The sequence below is a fragment of the Cyprinus carpio genome, chromosome A20 (genome assembly GCF_018340385.1).
Source record: "Cyprinus carpio isolate SPL01 chromosome A20, ASM1834038v1, whole genome shotgun sequence".
Taxonomy (NCBI): domain Eukaryota; kingdom Metazoa; phylum Chordata; class Actinopteri; order Cypriniformes; family Cyprinidae; genus Cyprinus; species Cyprinus carpio.
The window spans coordinates 345,296-366,100 of NC_056591.1; the positions used below are offsets into that span (position 1 = coordinate 345,296).

Here is a 20,805-nt window from a genome sequence, read left to right on the forward strand (position 1 = left end):
CCTACCAATTATTTACAGCAGGTCTCACACACACACACACACACACACACACACACACTGCAGTACAGTACGTCTATCTAGAGCATATTAACATTACAAATATCACAAACACACTGTTTGCCCAAATGAAAAGGTGACTTTTTAGAAAAATTACCATTATGTTTGAAAATGATGTGTGTAATTGTTTGGCAATTTCTTTCCAACTTTCTTTCCAAGACACCTATGTCACTCGTCTACTACAATATAACGAAGTACTTGGGATTTATATGCTGCCTGCAATATTTAATTTAGTCAGAATACAGTTGCTTTTTCATCAATAGAAAAAAGATGTAAACAGGGAGGATTAGTTACGGCATCTAACTAAACCATACTAACCAGTCCAACACTCGGTTTGAGCATCTCAACCAGCGCTACACTAGTTCAACAAATGGCAAGTGTTTTGCTGACCAATGGCAGACAGATGATTTTTGTGCATTTCACCACCCTAATGTTCTGACAAATAAAGCAACACAGTGGCAAAATCAGCACATCTGTGGCACAGTCGAAGTACCTGGCATCTTAAAGCAAGTTTAAGGACAGAGATTACCCACACATGTGGAGATTTTCAACAGCTATCAGATCTCAGATCTTCACTTTCACAAGATTTATTCCAAAAGCTTAACTTTGTGGCTAAAACAAGCGTCTCCATAAACACAAAGGGGCCGTGATAAGGGCGCCGCAGCCAGTCTAACTGGGTCAGACTTTTCCAACGCAAGAGAAGAGACTGAACTCAAGCCAAGATGACCGAAGTGTCCGGGCTGATGTCATCTCAAGAACAGAGAGACAAAAAGAAACAAAAAACGAGGTCATTCAAAATGGCCTTCAGCCTGAGGAAGATTATATGCAAGTAGAGACTTCTCAAAGCTTTAAGGCCTTGACCCCACTCTGATCCATTCACCAAACACAGAAGGAATGTGTGAGATACATAAAGACATTTTTCATTTAAAATTCTTTTCAGAATCAGTCTTAAATTCAAAAAAAAAAAAAAAAAAAAAAATGATGCTATCAGCAAAATGCTTTTTGTAGACAATTTTTGGAGATTGCTTCATTCCAAAGATGTGTTTTAATGGACCTATTATTCAGTTATTCATTCAACCTGCTCCAAAGTGTTACCATAGTGGTACGGCATTTTACATACTTTTTTTCATTGAATTAAATGTCACTAAATACATGTTTACTTCTATATAAATGCTTCATTCTTTTTATTGTAATGTTAAGACAGCGTATGCATATGGTTGCCAGGATGACAAGTTTAAGTAAACAAGGACAGAAAATCTGGTTGAAATGAAGATAAATGCTGATAATCATGTCAATCACTGTGCTAACAAGTTTTTAAATTCAAAAATAAACAACCTTGTTTTCTTTAAAAGAGTTCCACTCTCATTCAAGAGTGTGTTCATTCCCACTTTAACACAGGAGCCTTGACGCAGAGTTAACCGCAACACATCAGTGGTGCAGAGATGAACCCAGAACATTTGCATCATTTGTTCTCAAAATGTTTTCTAATTATTATTTTACAATAAAATGAGATCAAATCTACTTTGAGCTGAACAAGAAGCCAAAGAAAACACGCTCACACATTCCAGCGATATCTAAGAGGCTGAAGTTAAGCGCACACTTAGAATGACCACTAAAAAGACAGGACATCTATTATCTGCTGAATATGGGAGCATTCAGACTCTCTGCTGAAGCACATCAGCCTTGAATATCTCCTTTCATCTGCTCATTAATGTCAAAATATTACAATTCAGTTTTTTCCTGACAGCACAGAACTTCTACCTTCACTACAAAAACCCACATTTGAAGCAGACATGCCAACTATAAAATAATAAAGCAAAGTTGTTTTTTTCTTTGTGTGATCAGTCATGTGAGGACGTTTAATAGTCAGAGATTATTACATAGTTTTTTTTATAATTTCTCACAAATCAAATTAAGATAAATATCTAAGAGATTTACATACTGAAACAAAGATAGCACTTTTGCTTTTGTGATATTATTTAATTTTAACATTGACATATCCAGTGTTATTTTAGTAACATTGATTTAAGTTTTTAATATATACACACACACACACGGTCAGAATTGTTGGTACCCTTTGTAAATATGATCAAAGAAAGCTGTGAAAATAGATCTGCATTTTTAATCTTTCTGATCTTTTATTTAAAAAAAAAAAAAAACACAAAAATCTAATCTTTCATTGGAGAATAAAAATTTAAAATGGGGGGAAATATCATTATGTAATAAATGTTTGTTTTTTTAATGTTTTTTTTTTCTCAAATACACGTTTACACAATTACTGGTACCCCTACAAATTCTTATGAGTAAAATACATCTGAAGTATATTACCATTCATATTAACAATGTTGAGCACACCAATTATCCAGAAATATAAAGAGGAGGGAAAACAAAGGCCAAATCCCCTTAATCATCCATCACAATGAGAAAAACCAAAGAATATATTTCTGATGTGCAGCAAAAGATTATTGAGCTTCACAAATTAGTGAAGTGGCTTTAAGAAAAGAGCTAGAGAAGAGAAAATTCCCATTTCCACCATCAGGGCAATAATTAAGAATTTCCAATCAACAGAAAATGTTACAAAACTGCCTGGAAGAGGACGTGTGTCTATATCGTCCTAATGTGCGGAGAGAAGGAGAGTTTGAGTGGCTAAAGACTCTTCAAGGGTCACAGCTGGAGAATTGCAGAAAATAGTTGAGTCTCTGGTTCAGAAAACCTTTAAAAAAAATTGTCAAACAGACCCTACATCAGCACATGTTGTTTGGGAGGGTTACAAGAACAATTCTCCTAGCTCATTCAAAAACAAACTCCAGCATATTCAGTTATCAGTCATGACTGGAACGGGACGGGAATGGCTTCTATGATCAGATGAAACTAAAAAATGATCTTTTTAGCAGCAAACACTCACGATGGGTTTGGTGAACACAGGGATGAAAAGTACCCCATGTGTACAATTAAATATACTGCTGTATTTTTAATGTTGTGGACCTATATTTCTGCTGGAGGTGCTGGACATCTTGTTTAGATACATGGCATCATGGATTCTATCAAATACCAACAGATAAAAAAATCAGTAAGTGACTGACTTTGTTAGAAATCTTATAATGGGCCATGTTTGGATCTTCCAATCGTACAATAACCCAAACACAAACCTCAAAAACAACACAGAAATGGGTTACTGAGCATAAAACCAAGCTTCTGCTATAGCCATTCCAGTCCTCTGACCTGAACCCTACGGAACATGAGAGGAGTGAACTGAAGAGGAGAAGCTGGGAATCTAAAGGGTCTGGAGTGATTCTGGATGAAGGAATGGTCTCTGATCTCTTGTCAGGTGTTCTCTAACCTTATCAGGCATTATAGGAGAAATTTCATAAAAAACATTTATTTCATAATGATATTTCCCCCCATTTTAAATTCTTATTCTCCAATGAAAGGTTCCATTTTTGTGAATTTTCTTAATAAAAAAAATTAACAATGCAGATTTATTTTCCTAGCCTTCTTTGATCATATTTGCCATGGGTACCAACAATTCTGACCACGCGTGTATATATATTATATGGTTTAAGTTAACAATAATTTCCCTGGACCTCTCAGCACATTTAATGATTTAATGTCTGATGGTAGATGTGTGATGGAAAGGCCTGTGGCTCAGAGGAAGTGAGAGAGTATTTCTAGACTTCTGACTTCCTTTGCCTACAGGAAGGTGACAGTGGGATCTCAGGCACACTACTCTACACACTACAATTTCAGCAAATATCAAACATCAGCGGAGAGCGTAAGGTGGGGGGGGGATCAATCAATCAAGATGGGCTAACGCCGCTCGACACACACACACTCCCAAACCAACACCCCGTTACACACACACACGAACACAGGGCTGCAGCAAAATAATCCACAATGAAAATAGTCATCAACAAATTTCATTATTGATCAGTTGGGTCTGTGCAATGTACAGAGAACCAGCATCCGTAATGCCACTTCACAGTGCTGAAAAACACACTTCTGTTCCAAAAATTATATAAAGCATTTGACAAAGGGATCACAGAGTGAGTCGCTGAGGGGGTTGAAAAAGTTATATAAGGGTTTTTAGATGGGGGTGAAGGCACTAATCACGCTGACAAAGAATTAGTTAATCTGACAAATGATTCAAACACACACACACTATAGCAAAAAAAAAAAAAGGAAAAAAGAAAAATAACATATATGTAAGGCTGCTCGATTATGGCAAAAATTTTAATCACAATTATTTTGGTCAATATTGTAATCACGATTATTTAATACGATTATGAGGGGGCCATATGACCAAAACTTCAAACAAATAAACAAGAAGTCCTCAAAATGATTGAAATTAATTAAACTGTCAATAATAAAAAAGCAAAGGACAAATACAAAAGAATAAAAAGATACAAATGAAACAAACTGTGCTTTAATGTTTTTTTTTTTTTTATGCAAGTCTCAAACAGTTTACAGCCTACTACAAAAATGAATAATCAAATGTAGAATAAAACAGCAGTCTTCACTGTAAGAATTAAACTTTTTTGTTTCTTAAAGCTACAGAAATCCTTCACTCAAGAGCAGTGTGTGATTTTGAATTTGTCTTTTTTTGTCTGATTAATATTAAGCGTGCAGTCGCAGCAGATAAATAGCCCGCTGTCACGTTAAGAGCCGCACGGATCCAAATTACAGTTACACACGTATTTTCATTCTCAACTCTTTACGTTCATTTATTACATGACTGACAAAGGTATACATGAATAATCACTAAGTGCAGCATTGACACATTTTTGCGTGTATTTGAACGTTTAGGCGTGCACCTGGAGCTAAAAGATTATTTTACATGTCCGTGTTATGTTCTCAGCACATATATCTTCCAGAGGAGCAGCGCAAGTTCTCTTTCACGCTTTTTAAAACATGAATAAATATACTTTGATAAATCGAGCACATCCCATTTTGCAAATGTCATGTTACATGATTTTACTGATGCTAAATGTTTAGATTTCTGTTGCATGAAAATTGGGCTTTTTATGGAGGAACGAAAGCGCAGCGCTGCAAAAGGGGGCGGAATGGGGAGCAATAATCATTTTATGTCGATTATTGTATTTTCATAATCGTCGGAGGCCAAAATCGAAATCGAAACCATTTTTAAGATTAATTGCACACCCCTACATATGTATGTGTAATATATATATATATATAATATATATATATATATATATATATATATATATATATATATATATATATTATATATATATTATATATATATATATATATATATATACACACAAGGCCGATAAATTGGCCGATATTTGGCATTTTTCAATATCGGCATCTGCGATACGTTTTTCTGCTTGGCTGATGTGTTCGAGGGGGTGTGTTATTTTGAAAAAAATGTGTTTTAATTTGACGGCACGCCAGACCTTTATTTTGCCGGCGCTGAGAGCGGCAGCGTCTGAGCACACATTCACATTCTCGCTCTTGTTTGTCGTTATTCAGTTCTGTCTAATACGGATAGAAGTCTGTCTAATAATCCGGTAGAACGGTTAAACAAAGGAATTAATGAATATAGAAAGTATTATAATGATTGCTTTTATATTATTAGTCATAGAAAGGCAAACATTATAATACTTTCTCGTTTGCCGTCAGCATTAAGCAAATACGCATTTATATCATTTAAACAAATCTTTGAATGAACATTTAATTGAACAAACCTTGCACACTTAGTCAAATCCAGCAGTGAGATCTTGTGAAGTGTGTATTTTTATCCAGCATGAAACGTCGTCTCCGTGTGAATGAATGCTGAAAACTTTTAAAATTCAAATGATTTCAGATTATGCTGTGCTTTATGTCGCTGTCATATTCATGTCATTTTCTCTGTGTGCTGTGTGTCAATTCCACGCAGTGTTAGTGAGTTTACTTCCTTTTTAAATATATTTATTTATTTTTTTTTTATTTTTTTTTTTTTTTTTTTAGTATAAGTTTTTTTTTTTTTTTTTTTTATTTTTTAATCCATATTTATTTATTTGTGAAATTTTTTTTTTCCTCTAAAGTATAATATCGGCAGTATATATGTTCTATAATGTGTGTGTGTGTGTGTGTGTCCGTGTGATATTGAATGCTATTACAACTTTACACACTCAAATCTTGGACATTAAACTCAAATCTAGGTTTTAAAATTCACCATATTTAAGTAGGTTTACTCAGGTTAATTTAATTTGGTAACACAGGTAATGTAATGGGATGTGAATGGAAGAGGTGTTTTACAGGACAGATAAATGACAGTAAGGTATTTCTGTCTGTTACCTCACAGAGTTTCTACTTTTTCTTTATTATTTAGTTACTATTTATACTGTGTTTCTGTGCACTTTTTTTTTTTTTAAATGTTATTTAATTAAAAACTTTTGTGAGCACATGATGTACACCAAACACCAACATTCATACTTTATAGCTGTATATATAATTTGTTTGGAGGAGAACATTAGGCAGGATTTGGAACAACATTTTAAATTTGTTTTTAATACACAAAATAACTAAATTAGGTTGTTTTATCCAATTATTAAAAAAAAAAAAAAAAAAAATCAAAAGTGAGTGAGACTTTGCTCATGCAGCATGTGTTTCTACACACACACACACAGAGAGAGAGAGAGACCTGTGTGGGCTTGTGAGCTGTGCTTTTCAATAAAGACAGATCAAATCAATGTCTGATTCAGCTCTCATTAACACACTTACACTAATTACAGAATGAGTCACGGAAAGACGTGTGAGAACTCAGCTGGATTGAACATATATTGATGAGAAAAGAAGAACTCATTACAGCAAAACGACTGAACATTCAGTAAATACGCTATTTCACACATTCCATAGGCTGAACTGTCATAGGGCCTTTCACACAGAACGTGTTTTTGCATTTATAAATGCAAGATGCAGGGCATTGAAATCAAATGGAACTTTGACATTCAAAATCAATCAGCGCTGCAAAAGATGCAACACATGAATGCAATGGTCAAACACGACGGTCTAGCGCATGCTTACACTGAAAAACAATGCAAAGCAGTGCTGTTGAATGCAACAACATGTTCTGTGTGAACGGCACCTTGAGGTCTCAGGACAAGTCTAAGTTTTACAGTCTCCCATAATGGCAGCATCTACTCATGACAGTCGTGTTTTGTGTTCTTCACACTGAATTTAACTGTCCTTGTAAATGTTGGGGACATTTGGTCCCAATTACAAGGATAGTAATACCAGTACATTTTGGCCCTTTTTGGGGCATTTTTAGGTCCCCATGAGGAAACAAGCTTATAAATCATACAGAATGAAGTATTTTTGAAAATCTAAAATAGCAGAGAGGGGCAGGTTTAGTTGTAGCGTTAGGGTAAGGGGATAGAAAATACAGTTTATACAGTTTAAAAACCATTATATCTATGGAGAGTCCCCATAATGATAGGAATACCAGTGTGTGTGTGTTTGTGTGCGAGAGATGCTGCATGGGTTTATTACTTAAGGAATGAACTCTAGCAGGTAATTACCTTCATCAATCTTCATTCAGAAGTAAATACACACTTTAACACATTTGGTTTTCCCTCATTTAATCTCTTTCACACACACTCTTTTCGTGGGCACTAAACAGGACTGTTTTTGCATTTATCTAACACAGGAAACAAGCAGAGCTGGAGAAAGCTCTCTAAACACACGGCTGTATTTTAACAGTTTTTTTTTTCTTTTTTTACAGTTTAAAGTAACTTTTAAAAAGTGCACCTTGTAATAAAGTCAAATAATAATAAAAAAAAAAAACTTTAAAGTATGTTTTAAATTATTGTTTTAATAATCTTTTGGCATGCTTTAAAGTACAATTATTTTGATGTGTTGACAGAAGTAACACTTTAAACATATTTCAGACAACAGAAGTAATGGACCCTTTTCACAAGACTGTGATAACGCATATAACGGTCATCAGCATCGCAAATCTATGAAAGTTTTTCATATTTGTATTTTTTTTAAATGTATGTACATTTATTACACTATTATTTGTATTATATCCCGTTTTCATCAAATTATAAAAAAATAAATAAATAAATAAAACAATTAACGCTAATGCGAGGGTGTTTCTAATGCAGCGTCTATGTTAACGAAGGTAAATTTGAAATTGTTCTCTCTTCTGATGGCTGTTATCAGTCTCTTTCATTTTTTCCCCCCTTTTATTGAAAGTCAGGAAAATTGTGGAGTTTTTCTATTGCTATTTGAGCTAATGGGAATGCAAAAAATATATATTTGTGGTACTCTCCCATTCACTGTTCTTCAAGTTAACCCAACTATGACTACTTCCGCTGCTGAGAATCCAGGAAATGTGAAAAAGGTCCATTATGAAGCTCTGCTTAAGTTCGCTTGACTAATTCAACTATTTGCATTTAATATACAATTAAACTATCATTTGCGTTCATTTAGCTGCAAATAGCATGCAATTAAGTGTTTGAAGACATGACATTCAGTTCACACAGTATTTTATATTATTTTATAATGAGTACTCTTTTTGAAAGTAGTCTAAAGTGGTTCACTAGCAGTCACAGGTTTGGACACTGAACTAAATTTATGTTTGTGATGATTTTAGAAACCTTTCGATCTAAAGTCTTCTGCTGAAATGCTTCACATTTGTTTTGTAAACATCTAATTTGTGCCTTCATATGAATTTCTTCACATACAGTTACTAGTTTTTAATGTAAGAGTAAGAGCAGATGGAGAAGAAGTGTCAAGTCACTTTATAAAACACTGATTGTGTCAAAGCAGCTTTACAGTGTCAAATAGGAAAATAGTTTGTCAATAATGCACACGTGCACTAGTGTTTAAAGCAAACCCAGGACGTAAACAATGAATGTCCAGAGAGAGCAGAGCTTATATAACAGTTTTCATTAGGTAATCATGTTGAAAAACAACTGAAATGCTCATACAGACTCAGAAAAAAGGTGCAAAGCTGTCACCAGGGTGGTCTCCTAAGGTACAAAAGCTACAATTATTTACACCTAAATGGTACATATTAGCAGCTTAAAAGCTTTAAAGGTACATATTAGTCCCTTCTGAAAGGGTACTGCTCTAGTGACAGTTTTCAACCTGTTTAGGAGCAGGTTTAGGGTCTATGAGATGTCCTCATGAATGTAGTGTGAGTGTGAGTGAGTGAGAGTGTGTGTGTGTGTGTGTGTGTGTGTGAGAGAGAGAGAGAGAGAGAGACAGGATTGTCATACTGTGTTAATCAGATCTCTCACAGTCGCTCAGCAGGACCATCACAACCATTTGAGCTTAAGTTCCTGCCCAGTCGCTCTCTCTCTCTCTCTCGTTCTCTCTCTCTGTCTATGCTAAGTTTAGGTTTAGCATGAGCCAAGAGACAAATGATATACACAAAACTAAACACAGACAGTGAAACACTCAGAGCCAGTCATTTCAGCAAAGATACATCACAAATGTTTCTTCTAAAGCGTGTAGACTAAATGGAGAGGAAATGGAGATGTCTGATGATTCAGGGATGAAAAAGACCTCAGAAGAAAACCATAGAATCTAAAGGCAAAGATCTGAATATGAATTTATGATCAAATGATCTGTATGACAACAATTCTATTTGTGTCTGTTTTTATTTCTCATAATAGCACAGACACTGGAGAATAATCTGAGAGAAAGACGAGGCTTCACTATGATGAACTTCTGAAAAGCTGAATGTTCCTTCGGGTGTTTTCATCTCTTTTCTCTCGGTTCGTCCAGTGTTGCTGTCGTGCAGCAGAAAGCGCTCGTGTTGTGGGTAAATTCCTGTGAGTGACCGGTGTGCCCAAATGACCTCATTATTGTTAGTTCACACACAATGAGCTGTGGTTAACCTAAACCACATGTGGCCCGACAGAAAGAGAGAGTGGGACCCTGAGAACACACACACACACACACACACACACACACACACACACACACACACACACACTCACAGCGAGACTCAGGGTTTACAGAAACATGCTGAGGGCTACTTTCACGCCATTTCTTTTGGTCTTTCCCTGTGTTGTATTTGGCCATCAGCGAGAGCTTATCACGACGATGAGAGACGGACTGCGTGAATCACATGCAAACAATCACGTAAGCACATCTGAGTGTAACACAAACTTCAGTGGACAAGCACACACACACACACACACACACACTACAGGAGTCAAATAAAGCATGTCAGATCAATTGTGCTCTTCTTTTCAGCTGTGACCTGTTTTCTGTTTGAAAAGAAACACACTCATCAGATTTCCTGACTATTGTGCAAGTGCAACACAACTAATGTAACCTACATTCTGGCATTTTATCAGAGCGGTTCACCCATGCAAAACCATAATGCATTCAAATCAAAAGAGTCGTGGGATGTTTTTCCAGCAGGTCTCTCTCCTCAACAGCACACGATTTAAGGAATCATGCATGTCTGAAGCTCAAACACACACTTAACTTTAACACTTAGAAATGCAGTGAGGATTAACGCTGTGAGCTACAGAAATGGAGAAGTTTTTTCCTTCGTGCTTGTTATGACCTCGGCTGTAATTCACGTCAACACTAAACACAGGCTGTATCATCGGAAGCCTGGAGTGGGGGATGAACGAGGGTCTTTTGTTCAGGGTGGGCTGTAAATTCCAGTGTGAAGGTGTGGGGAAGGGGGCTGGAGGGTGCGGGAGGGCTTCAGCGCAGACACGCCGTCTCCTGGGACCCCGGGACGGTGACGTGATTAACAGAAGGCAAGACAAACACTGTGAGATGAAGAGCTCTCACATCCCTCTTATTAGCATCAATTAACAGCAGCATAATGAGAAAATCATCTCTACGCTCCATGTTCCTGCTGTAGGGGAGGAAACTCATGTGGACTGATCAATGACACGTAAAATGAGAAATACCACCAAGCAAATATGTATTTGTCTGCCAGTGGATCTGCAACGGCTGAAGTTCTTTTTCAGCATCCTGGGCGTAATCATATGGAGGTCAAAGGTTCAAAATTATTAAAATGTTTAATGTTTTTGAAAGAAGTCTCTTCTGCTCATTAAGGCTGCATTTATTTGTTCCAAAATACAGTATAAAACAATGAAATATTACAGTTTAACACAGCTGTTTTCTGTGTGAATCTCTGTTAAACTGTAATTTATTTCTGTGATGTGCAGCTGTATTTTCAGCATCATTACTCCAGTCTTCAGTGTCACATGATCTTCAGAAATCATTCTAATATGATGATTTGCTGCTCAAGAAACATTTCTGATTATTATCAATGTTGAACACAGTTGTGCTGCACAATATTTTTGTGGAAACTGTGATACATTTTATTTTTCAGCATTCACAGATGAATAGAAAATGAAGAGCATTTATTTGAAACCAAAATCTTTCTTAACTATAAATGTCTTTACTGACACTTTTGATCAATTTAATGTGTCCTTGAATAGAAAAAATATTCATTTATTTTCTTAAAAAAAATTACATAAAATTACTAGAACTGGTAGTGTAGAAGCAGCACAGCTGTTTTCAAAATTTATAATAAGTCTAAACCATCACGGGAATAAATTACATTTTAAATTATATTCAAATAGAAAACAGCTGTTTTTGATAACTATTTTAATAATTTAACAATATTTCTATTTTTATTGTATTTTTGATAAAATAATGCAGCCTTGGTAAGCAAATCGTAATTATTCTAAACTCTGAACTGCCTGCGTATGTGTGTGTGTGTGTACTTATTTATTCTTTACTTCTACATTTATTTATTTTTGCCATTGTTTTGTTTGAATATTTTGTGACATTAGGAGCAGCGTCTCACAGTTGCTCACTCCTCCCCACAGAAGCAGAGCTGAGTGCACATGAGTTTGATTGACAGCGCCGAATCCCGCCCCATGAGGTGCCACCTGTGCTGACTCTTCCTGCGCTCTCTCCCTCAGGCCATCACAGCTGTTCCCTAAAACATTTGACCTAATGCAGTAAAGTAGGCTGAAAACACTTAGGAACAGATGCACTGCTTTTCTGTTTGTTTGCCTAAAGGAAAGCTCTTGGCACTTCAGTTTACAGCAATTAAACTGGCCAGAAATCTTCACTCATACATTTAAAAGAGGCTCATGTGGGTTTCCTGGTCTCAAACAGGTCAGCCTATCATTATATCATTAATCACTATACTATTAAAACTTGAAATTATTCATACATACATTGAGTTATATTTACCTGTTCTGTGAAAAGCAAGTAACTTATTTGTTTATTTATTTATTTATTTTTGGAGCATCTATAACTAAAAAAATATTTTTTTTAGTTGGGTGTATAAATATTTATTCTCATTAGGAGAATGTAATTTTTTTTTATGATAATAAAAATATTATTTGTAATTTTAAAAAAAAATTGACAAACCAAAAAAAAATTTATCACAAAAAAATGTCAAAATGGTGAGTGCATATTAACCAAAAAATTCAAAAAAAATAATTATATATATATAAAAATATATATATAAAATATATATGATATATATATAATATATAATATATATATAATATATACAATATACAAACACACACACACACAAAAAAAATTATGACAAACAGAAAAAAAAACAATGGTCAAGGATGTGTTTATTTTATAATAATAACTAATATTATTATTCCAGCTAGTTCACAGTGATGAAAGAGTACTGCAATAGTGCACCAGAGTCATTTTTCTCCTGAACCGTTGAGGAAAAATCCAGCTTCTGTCGTTTTTTCAATATAGTCTCATTACAAATGCTATATTAGCTTTTACAAGTCAAAGTCAGACATCAAAAGTAGGCCATTTTGAGCTGTGATGTGCAGACACACGACACCTTAATTCCAGCTGAAGTCTGAGAGGATTTCACATGCGCGCATCTCAAAGGAGCCGAGAATGAAAGACAGGTAAATCACCGTGAGACACACACACACCTAGACGTGTTCAAACTTGATATCTTCAAAACATGATCACGGTGTTGACACAGATATAAGACAAGCTGACTCCAGTCAGATGAATCATGCCGAGGCATACGGCCTCATTTCCACTCTCATTCACGCCGGCTCGCTCCCATCTCACATCTGTGCTCACACGGACACCAGGTAAAAAATAAAAAAAAAAACCAGGGAGCTGCCGATCACAATTAAGAGCTGCGTGGAGCGCGTGTATCGACCGTCCCGGAGCCGTGGAGTCAGAGGACATGACAACCGTTTTGTGTAAAATTAAGGCAGCGGAGTGATTTTAGGAGCATTAAACACTGAAGGTTGAGCCAAGATCGCTCGCTGGAGGAAACGCTCTGAGATCTGCCCGTAGAAAAGAAAAACTGCAAACGAGATGACATGGAGATTAAATGCCTCTCAGATGTTTCTCCTGAACAAAAGACTCGCACACTCTCATGTCTATTTTAAATCTCATTCTGTGCTCAGATTTACCAACATAAAGAGAAAATCACAAAAGAAATCTCTGTAATATCACAACTCAGTTAATGAGAGCTTTCCTTAAGTCTGCTTTTCAGAGCATTTCTCCTTAAAAAAAAACTTGCTGATGAATCTCCTGCTTCTCGAATGTTTCTCCCGAAAAAATGATCCCAGCAATCTTCTTCAGAAAGTCTCCTCTGTGCCTAAAGTTAGAGAAGAGATCTCAACCACATCTCAAACTGTACTCAGACTTCATATCAAAGTCATCCAAAATCACAGTAAGACTTATTATCCTCAGTTCCAAAAGCAACAATCTCATTTTATTTTTCATCTGGGACAAAACTGATGCTTGATAAGTAGCCATCTTGAGAAGCCCATTAAGTCTCTGAAAGAGCAACACACTCCTTCTGTGGGTAACGACATGACGCCGGCACACAGCCTTTGGTGTAGTGCTGAGAGCGAGAGAAAGAGAGGATGTTTTCCTTCAAAGAGAGCTCACGATCAGCTCTGCGGGCTTAATTTGATAATCACCACCATCATCATAATCTTTATGGATATCAGGATGGTCACAAATCACAACACGGCACTCTTTAAAGCCCAGGGACAGGGCAGAAACAAAATGAAATCTAATGACCAAATCCTCAATCCGACTTTCCCTTCTTTGGCTGTCCATCCCGCGTTGAGATAGGGGCTCTCAGGACGGGCCGGTCAGCTCTCTAAAGGAGCTTACAGCACTGCTGCCCATTACTGCTCTAATCCTCAAAGTGCTGCCACCACAAAGAGCACATCCTCCACAGCTCCAGCACAAACAACTGTCTCTACACGTCCCACAAACCCGCCGCTTCTTTTCTTCTCCCGATTTCTCTCTCTCTCTCTCTCTCTCTCTCTAGAAACGCATGTGCTTCTCTGAGGGTCGTTCACAGCACCTTGAGCCCATGACCCTCGTGAAAATACAGAAATTACACTACACAGACTATATCTAAGAACGCCATTCATCACATGATTTGAGCTTCAATGCACATCTCTACAAAAACATCACTCAGCACTTTGACCTTAACAAGAAAACAGTTCCAGATAGTCAATTTTGCTATTTAATCATTTGCATGTAACTTCTAAAGTGCATAATATGCTGATGATTATTCTGTGTATGTCAATACGCCTTTGATGTTGTGTATGTAGCATCTAGATACACACACATTCAATCTCTTCTCCATGTCTAAGCACTAGGCTATCAGTGCTGACCATTCATGTTGAGTTTATGCAGTAACTAGTAGTAAAAAGGAAGAGACGATCGGTTCACATGTGCTTGGATTGAGTCACATCAAAGAGCGCCAAAGCCACGTTCATTGCTTGTATTTTGCAATAAATTTGACAGAATTCAAAAAAGTAACAACGCACAAAGCTTACGGGAGGCACTACTAATAATGTTTCGTGAACTTTTGTTCACACATCAAATGAAAACAACATAAATCAATTCTTGGCATTTAAGAATCAATATCAGTTCATTGAAATGAGAATCGATTTCAACCCAACCCTACCGCTGACAACTCAGCTCCGTTTCTAATGAGCATCAACTCGTGCTGACAAAACCTCAGCATGAGTCGAGAAGACTGAGATGTTATGCTGGACTGGATTAAAAATCCATACAGCTGCATCAGATGATACACTAAAGCGCCTGACGTACTTGTCAGGTATTGATTTTTCATGCATAATCTGAGAAACTTCAACGAGGAGAAAAAATGCTGTCCGAAGACAATACCTGTCTGCTGTAAATAGATTTTGTAGCAAGTCTGCAAAATATGCGCGGCACTCCCTCGCAGCTGCTGTGATAAGCAACTTGCGTCCGTGGCCAGAGCTGTGATTTAACACAGACACAAGGCCCTCTGTGACCTGCCAGCAACACAAGCACATACTGCTCTGCAGATGGGATGCACTGCCGGGAGGCACATTCACATGAAAACTCTTCTTTCTTTCATGTCTCGCTCTGGTATTGTGCATGATATTAAAAAATAAAAAAGTAATCGCTATCTGTTGGTGCACATGGGAAATTAATATTAACCAATAATATTATTGCCCAATTTGGTTGCAAATGCCACTGGATGTTGCCTGTGAGACTCAAATAGACACTATTTACTTTCTTAAAGAGATAGCACAGCTGACAGTAGCCACTGACTTTTGACGTTTTTTTTTTTTCCACTATTGAAGTCAATGGCTACCATCAACTGTTTGGTTACCAGCATTCTTCAAAATATCATCTTTTGTGTTCAACAGCTGAAAGAAATTCAGACAGGTTTGGAACAAATGATGGGAGGATTTTCCCTTTAAATCATGTTCCTGCTCTTACTAATATGATTCACTGGTACACATTGCAATCGTTCCAAGCATTTTAAATGCTTGCTTATGCATGCTTTCATCAAAATGTGACAACTTGCTCTGCCTCCTAGATGACTTTTCACAGTCCAATCAGACTGACTGATAGATAAAATCAATTGTTCTTTTCTTATTGGCTATTATATGTTACAAAAATACAATGTTCAAAAAAGCTCCATACAGCTGACATCCGCTCAAGTGCTGTTCTCCAGGAGCATCAGGCTCATTCCCGCTGGGCTGATTAGACGACCGTTACACTGAATCTCAGCTCTCGGGGGTGAAAACACATGCTCATATTCTTCCATTCCTCCTCAGATTCACTAAACATCACTTTACACCCCATCTCTATCATTACATCCACACTGATGACAACGACCCGAGAGGCAAAGCATTATATTCAAATCATGAGCTAGCCATTCACGACTCCACGCACAAAAGCCTTGTTAAAGTCACACGGAAGACCTTGTTTTACCTCGGCTGTAAACCTACACACGCCAGCGTGCGTGGCTGTAATCGCAGCTGGGTAAGAAATGTGCAGAATTTGCTATCGTGTCTGAGTGCCACTCACAAGGCTTTCCTTTAAAACAGTCTCAAAGTCGGCACACTAACTCCACTAAAGAAATGTAAAAGCAAACTTTCCCTCTGTCCTTCTCTGTAATCATGTTTCTATGACAGCCTGCAATGAAATTTACTCTGAATGTACCTGGGAAAAAGAATCAAGACGATTACAAACAACTCCAGAGCTTTTGCTTTGAAAGCTGACTGCGAGGGAATTCTGGGAAGTGATGGCTTTCCTGTTAGTGTGCATCTGGGGGGGGGGCAGCTGACTTATACGTTGATATGTTTGTGTGCATTACTGCGGCTCACAGTCACGCAAACCCGCAGCTCATGTGGACTTGAGGGTGACAGAGCAGCACATCAGGGCGAGGTCATTGGGTCAATTACTCAGACACAGATGTCCAGGACAGATGTTTATGATGATGATGGCAATGATGATGATAGCTGCATGGATTTTCGACTCACCTTTCTCCGCATGTCCCATTTGAGCTGCGTCCAGAGAAAGAGAAAGAGAGCGATATCAGGGATTATCTCGCTCATTCACGGCGAGCGCTGATCCCCCTCTTCATTTCCATAACACGCTGGCATAATTACACCAGTCACTAATCAATCTCAGCCTCCCGTAATTTGCCATTTGTTGTCCGTTGTTTTTGATTACTCTAATAGAATTAATCCGAGGGTTAGCTTCGCTGATTAATTAATCAGCAATTACACAGACAGCTGTATCCCCCCACCAACCCCTGTAGACGAGCTGTGATACGGTTACAGTCAGACAGATGTGAGATCAGGCAGGTTAGATGTGCCTTAAAACATTTATCTGAAAACTTTTGTTTTATTAAAAAAAAAATAATAATAAAAAATATGGTTTGGTTTCATCTGACCTGTATTTTACAATACATTTCCTTTATTTACAAAGCAACCACCATAATAATGATGATATTAACAATAATGGTGGTGAGAATTACAAAGCGATTCACATGTAATTTCATATCTGATACTTTGAGTAAAATCAGAAAAACTTATAGTGACACATCTGGAAACACTATCACAGCTAAACTCATTTCTCTCATTTGAAAGCATTTTAACATTGCAACAGCTCTATTTTGTCCTCATATCTGTATAAAAAACAACTAAAACATCTGCCAAGAGTATATGGTTTGCTCCTGACCTGATATATTGTGATGCTTTCTGATCACATTTGCACTCCAGCTAAAACTGCTCAATACTAGAATATTACAATTTATATATATTTAAAGGAAAACCACTGATTTTGACTCTCAAAAACACTCTGCAACGAACCCTTGAAAGAAACATCGTGAAGAATTGAACAGAATCAAGTAAATACAGTTTTAATCCTGCATTTTGAAAAGTTCATCAGGTTTTCCCTAGTTCTAAAACCCTGAAGAAACAGCTCCGCGCGGAAATCCTGTGGGAATTCGTTTTCTAATGTGTAGCAAATCCCGATGGATACTAATGGAAACATAACATTCTAGTAAGAAACAAATTCTTACAGGATTTTCTGTCCTTAAAAGCGTTCAATGCTTTACTTTTTACCTTTAGAATACGGTTTTCTCTTTTGTTAAAGGAGGTTCAGGAGTATTAAATCCTCGCATTTTTTTCCCTTGAATTCACTGTAACGTCCTACAAAACCATTCGTCGAGTCGTTAGAAATTAAATCTTGTTTTTGTGTTGTTGGACATGAATACATTTCCCATTAGAATGACGACAGAAATCCCGAGCGGACTGCTGAGGAGGGTTTAACGGGGTTCGGTGGAAGACTTTGACCGCGCGCCCCTATCCTCTCACACAAAACCAGCCAAAATCATCCGCACACCTCACCCATTTCCTGCCAGAAGAGCCACCTGGACACACAAATGAACTTATGAGGTGTAAACGTGCGCCCGTGCCACACAGAAAGGTGCGCACGCATTCAAAGCAACAGCCGCGGAAACTTTTGCTCGTTCCGCCGCGGGGATCGTTAAAGGTGAACCTTTAGGCACTTACCGGGTGTGTACTGGGCTCCTGCGCTTCCAAGCGCCGTATGCAGGAGTAATATGCTCAAAATGGTGCTATCCATATCTGTCGGCCGAGTTGAGAAAGTTTTTGAAAGTGTTGGGAAATGTTTCTTATTCCAGACGATCCGCGCGCCCCATGCTCTCTCTCCGCGTCTCGCTCCGATACTCTGTTGCGCTGCGAGCGGCGCTCTCCACGAGCGGATAGGCGCCCCCTACTGACGGACACACACACACACACACACACACACACACACACACACAGAGACAGAGAGACACAGAGAGAGCTTTATCAGCTTACTTCAGTCTTCAGCTTCTCCACAGCTTTCGGCAATTAATTCAGCTTGAAACGATTAATGTGCTGAAAGACCTTTTGTTTAAAACCACGCGTACAGTCTTACTACCTGCCTGGAAATCTCACCTGCGCTAGGATCTGTACACAGCAAATCAGAAGCAGCTTGCACTTTTTAGCCAATCGTAAAGCCGTTCTGCCTGTCAGTCACTTTGAGTGACACTGTGAAATAACATGTAGTGGGCGGGGTTTGGGGAAGAAGGCGGGATTTGGGCTGATGTAGTGACTGGGTGGGCAGAAGTAATCAAAACGTACAACAACTTTAACGTTTTCTGAACGTTTTCCATTGGTCTAACAAACAAAATGTGCCTCCCCAAACTCACGCCATTGGTTGACTCAAACAAAAAGATATTCAGTGTTAAAAAAAAAAACTGACAATACTGGATGAGAACAAAACGTGTTAAATGAAGACACTATTGTCTTCTGTAGAGCTCCTTTATAGCCGATTAATTATAAATAAATGATTTACTGCTATGGTGTGCTGTGTATGGGGATTTTTTTGTTTTTTTTAGATGCTTATAGCTTGTTTCATAATGTATTTACTTTATACAGTTATTGAAATGAATCAAAACTGAACTGAATTGAGCTGAATAACAACACTGTTTTCTTTTTCTTTTGTGAAGCTGCTTTGAAGCAATCTGTATTATATAATGTTAAAGAAGTCTCATAATATCATCATAATATTTTCTTATTTGTGACTGAATTTACTTCCATACTGAATTGTGATTACTAATGCTTGCACTTTTTATCTGCAGTATAGTTGCAGATGTCAGAGTTATCTTCTTCCTCTCTAGCTATATAGCCTTATCATGTAACGCTTGTTCAAATTAAACTGAACTGCACTGAGAAAGAGAAAATGAAAAGTTGACAGAAACGCAGGTGTGCATGTGTGTAATATTGCACATTTGAGGTCTCAGGGTCAGAGGTCATGGCCTCCTCAGTCTCCTGCAACACTTCTGACTCTCCTGCCATCATTACATGTTAACAACTGTATTTAATGTACATGATGCATTAATGCACAAGACGTTGATGGGATCGATGTGTCTCTTCTCCGGCTGAACCCAAAGTTCAACCAGACAGAGCAAGAGGAACAGAGAGAGAAAAATGAAAGAAAAAAAAAAAAGACAAGCACAACAGTCACTTTAAAAAAACAAGGTTGTGTGCACATAGCACCAGAGGAGTAAAGGTAGGCCAGGTTAATTAAAATAAACCTGTTTTCTTATCTCTCTTCCCTCTCTGGTCTACACATTTCCCAGTTTGGAGCACAGCTGAACGCAGCGTTCAGTCCCGTCTGGAGCGCTGAATCCAGTCCACTTCTGAAAGACACTGATTCTCTAAGTGTCTAGCCGCTGCCTTTAATTATTCAGAGACACAACAATTAAACAGTTTACTGAGTTACATACAAATATAACATTGCAAGTTGTTCTTCAGCATCAGTTGCTAATGTTATTTTCAAACTCTCTGAGGATATGAAAATTGGATAAAAATATTGTGTGCCCAGGAATCAGTGTTAATGATTTAGCTTAATGGGATATGAATCATGAATAAAATAAAGCATTCTTTAATTCAACTTGATTAAAAAAAAAATAATGATAACTTTTGTCAACTGAATTTGTTATTAGTCTCTTTTTGTGCAGCAGCTTAATTACGTTTGGGATCTCGACTGATATTGTCACAAATCAAGGTCGGAAACAACAGGTAAGTGCAAAACAGGACGGTTTATTGACTGGATTTCAGAGGAATGGAACAGGTGAGGGAAATGCAGGCGAGCATCAACACAGTGAAGGTTTCAGGCGTTCTTATCTGAGTACTGATGGTTAGTCTCTTTCGCAGGTTCATTGGAGATCACGGATCAGTATCAAAGGAGTCGTTGGAGGATCGCAGGTAACACTTTCCAGGTAAGTACAGCTGTGAGTGCCCAGAACAGTCCATGGACAAACACTAAACCAGACAGTGAGTGACTGGGATGTGTGTGTTCTTATAGTGTGGCTTGATTGGTGACAGCAGGTGCGGGTGATCAAAATTCAGGTGACTGATCTGGTGATTGTCCTGGATG

General features: G+C 37.5%; 1 protein-coding gene across 18 annotated transcripts in view; it reads right to left on the bottom strand.

Annotated features, from left to right (window-relative positions):
• ptprk (protein tyrosine phosphatase receptor type K) overlaps positions 1-18,638 on the bottom strand; it is a 166,185-nt gene extending 147,547 nt beyond the window's left edge. For 11 of the 18 annotated variants that reach the window (XM_042777267.1, XM_042777265.1, XM_042777263.1 and 8 more), the window contains exons 1-2: positions 18,390-18,637; positions 16,851-16,874 (exon numbers count right to left, since the gene is read on the bottom strand). In XM_042777267.1, coding sequence (XP_042633201.1) covers positions 16,851-16,874; positions 18,390-18,462 — 97 coding nt within the window. In that variant the 5' untranslated portion in view covers positions 18,463-18,637. Of the gene's footprint in view, positions 1-16,850; positions 16,875-18,389 lie in introns of all 18 variants that reach the window. The other 7 variants (XR_006162704.1, XR_006162705.1, XM_042777254.1 and 4 more) reach the window with 2 other exon arrangements.
• Positions 18,639-20,805: the final 2,167 nt, after the last annotated feature.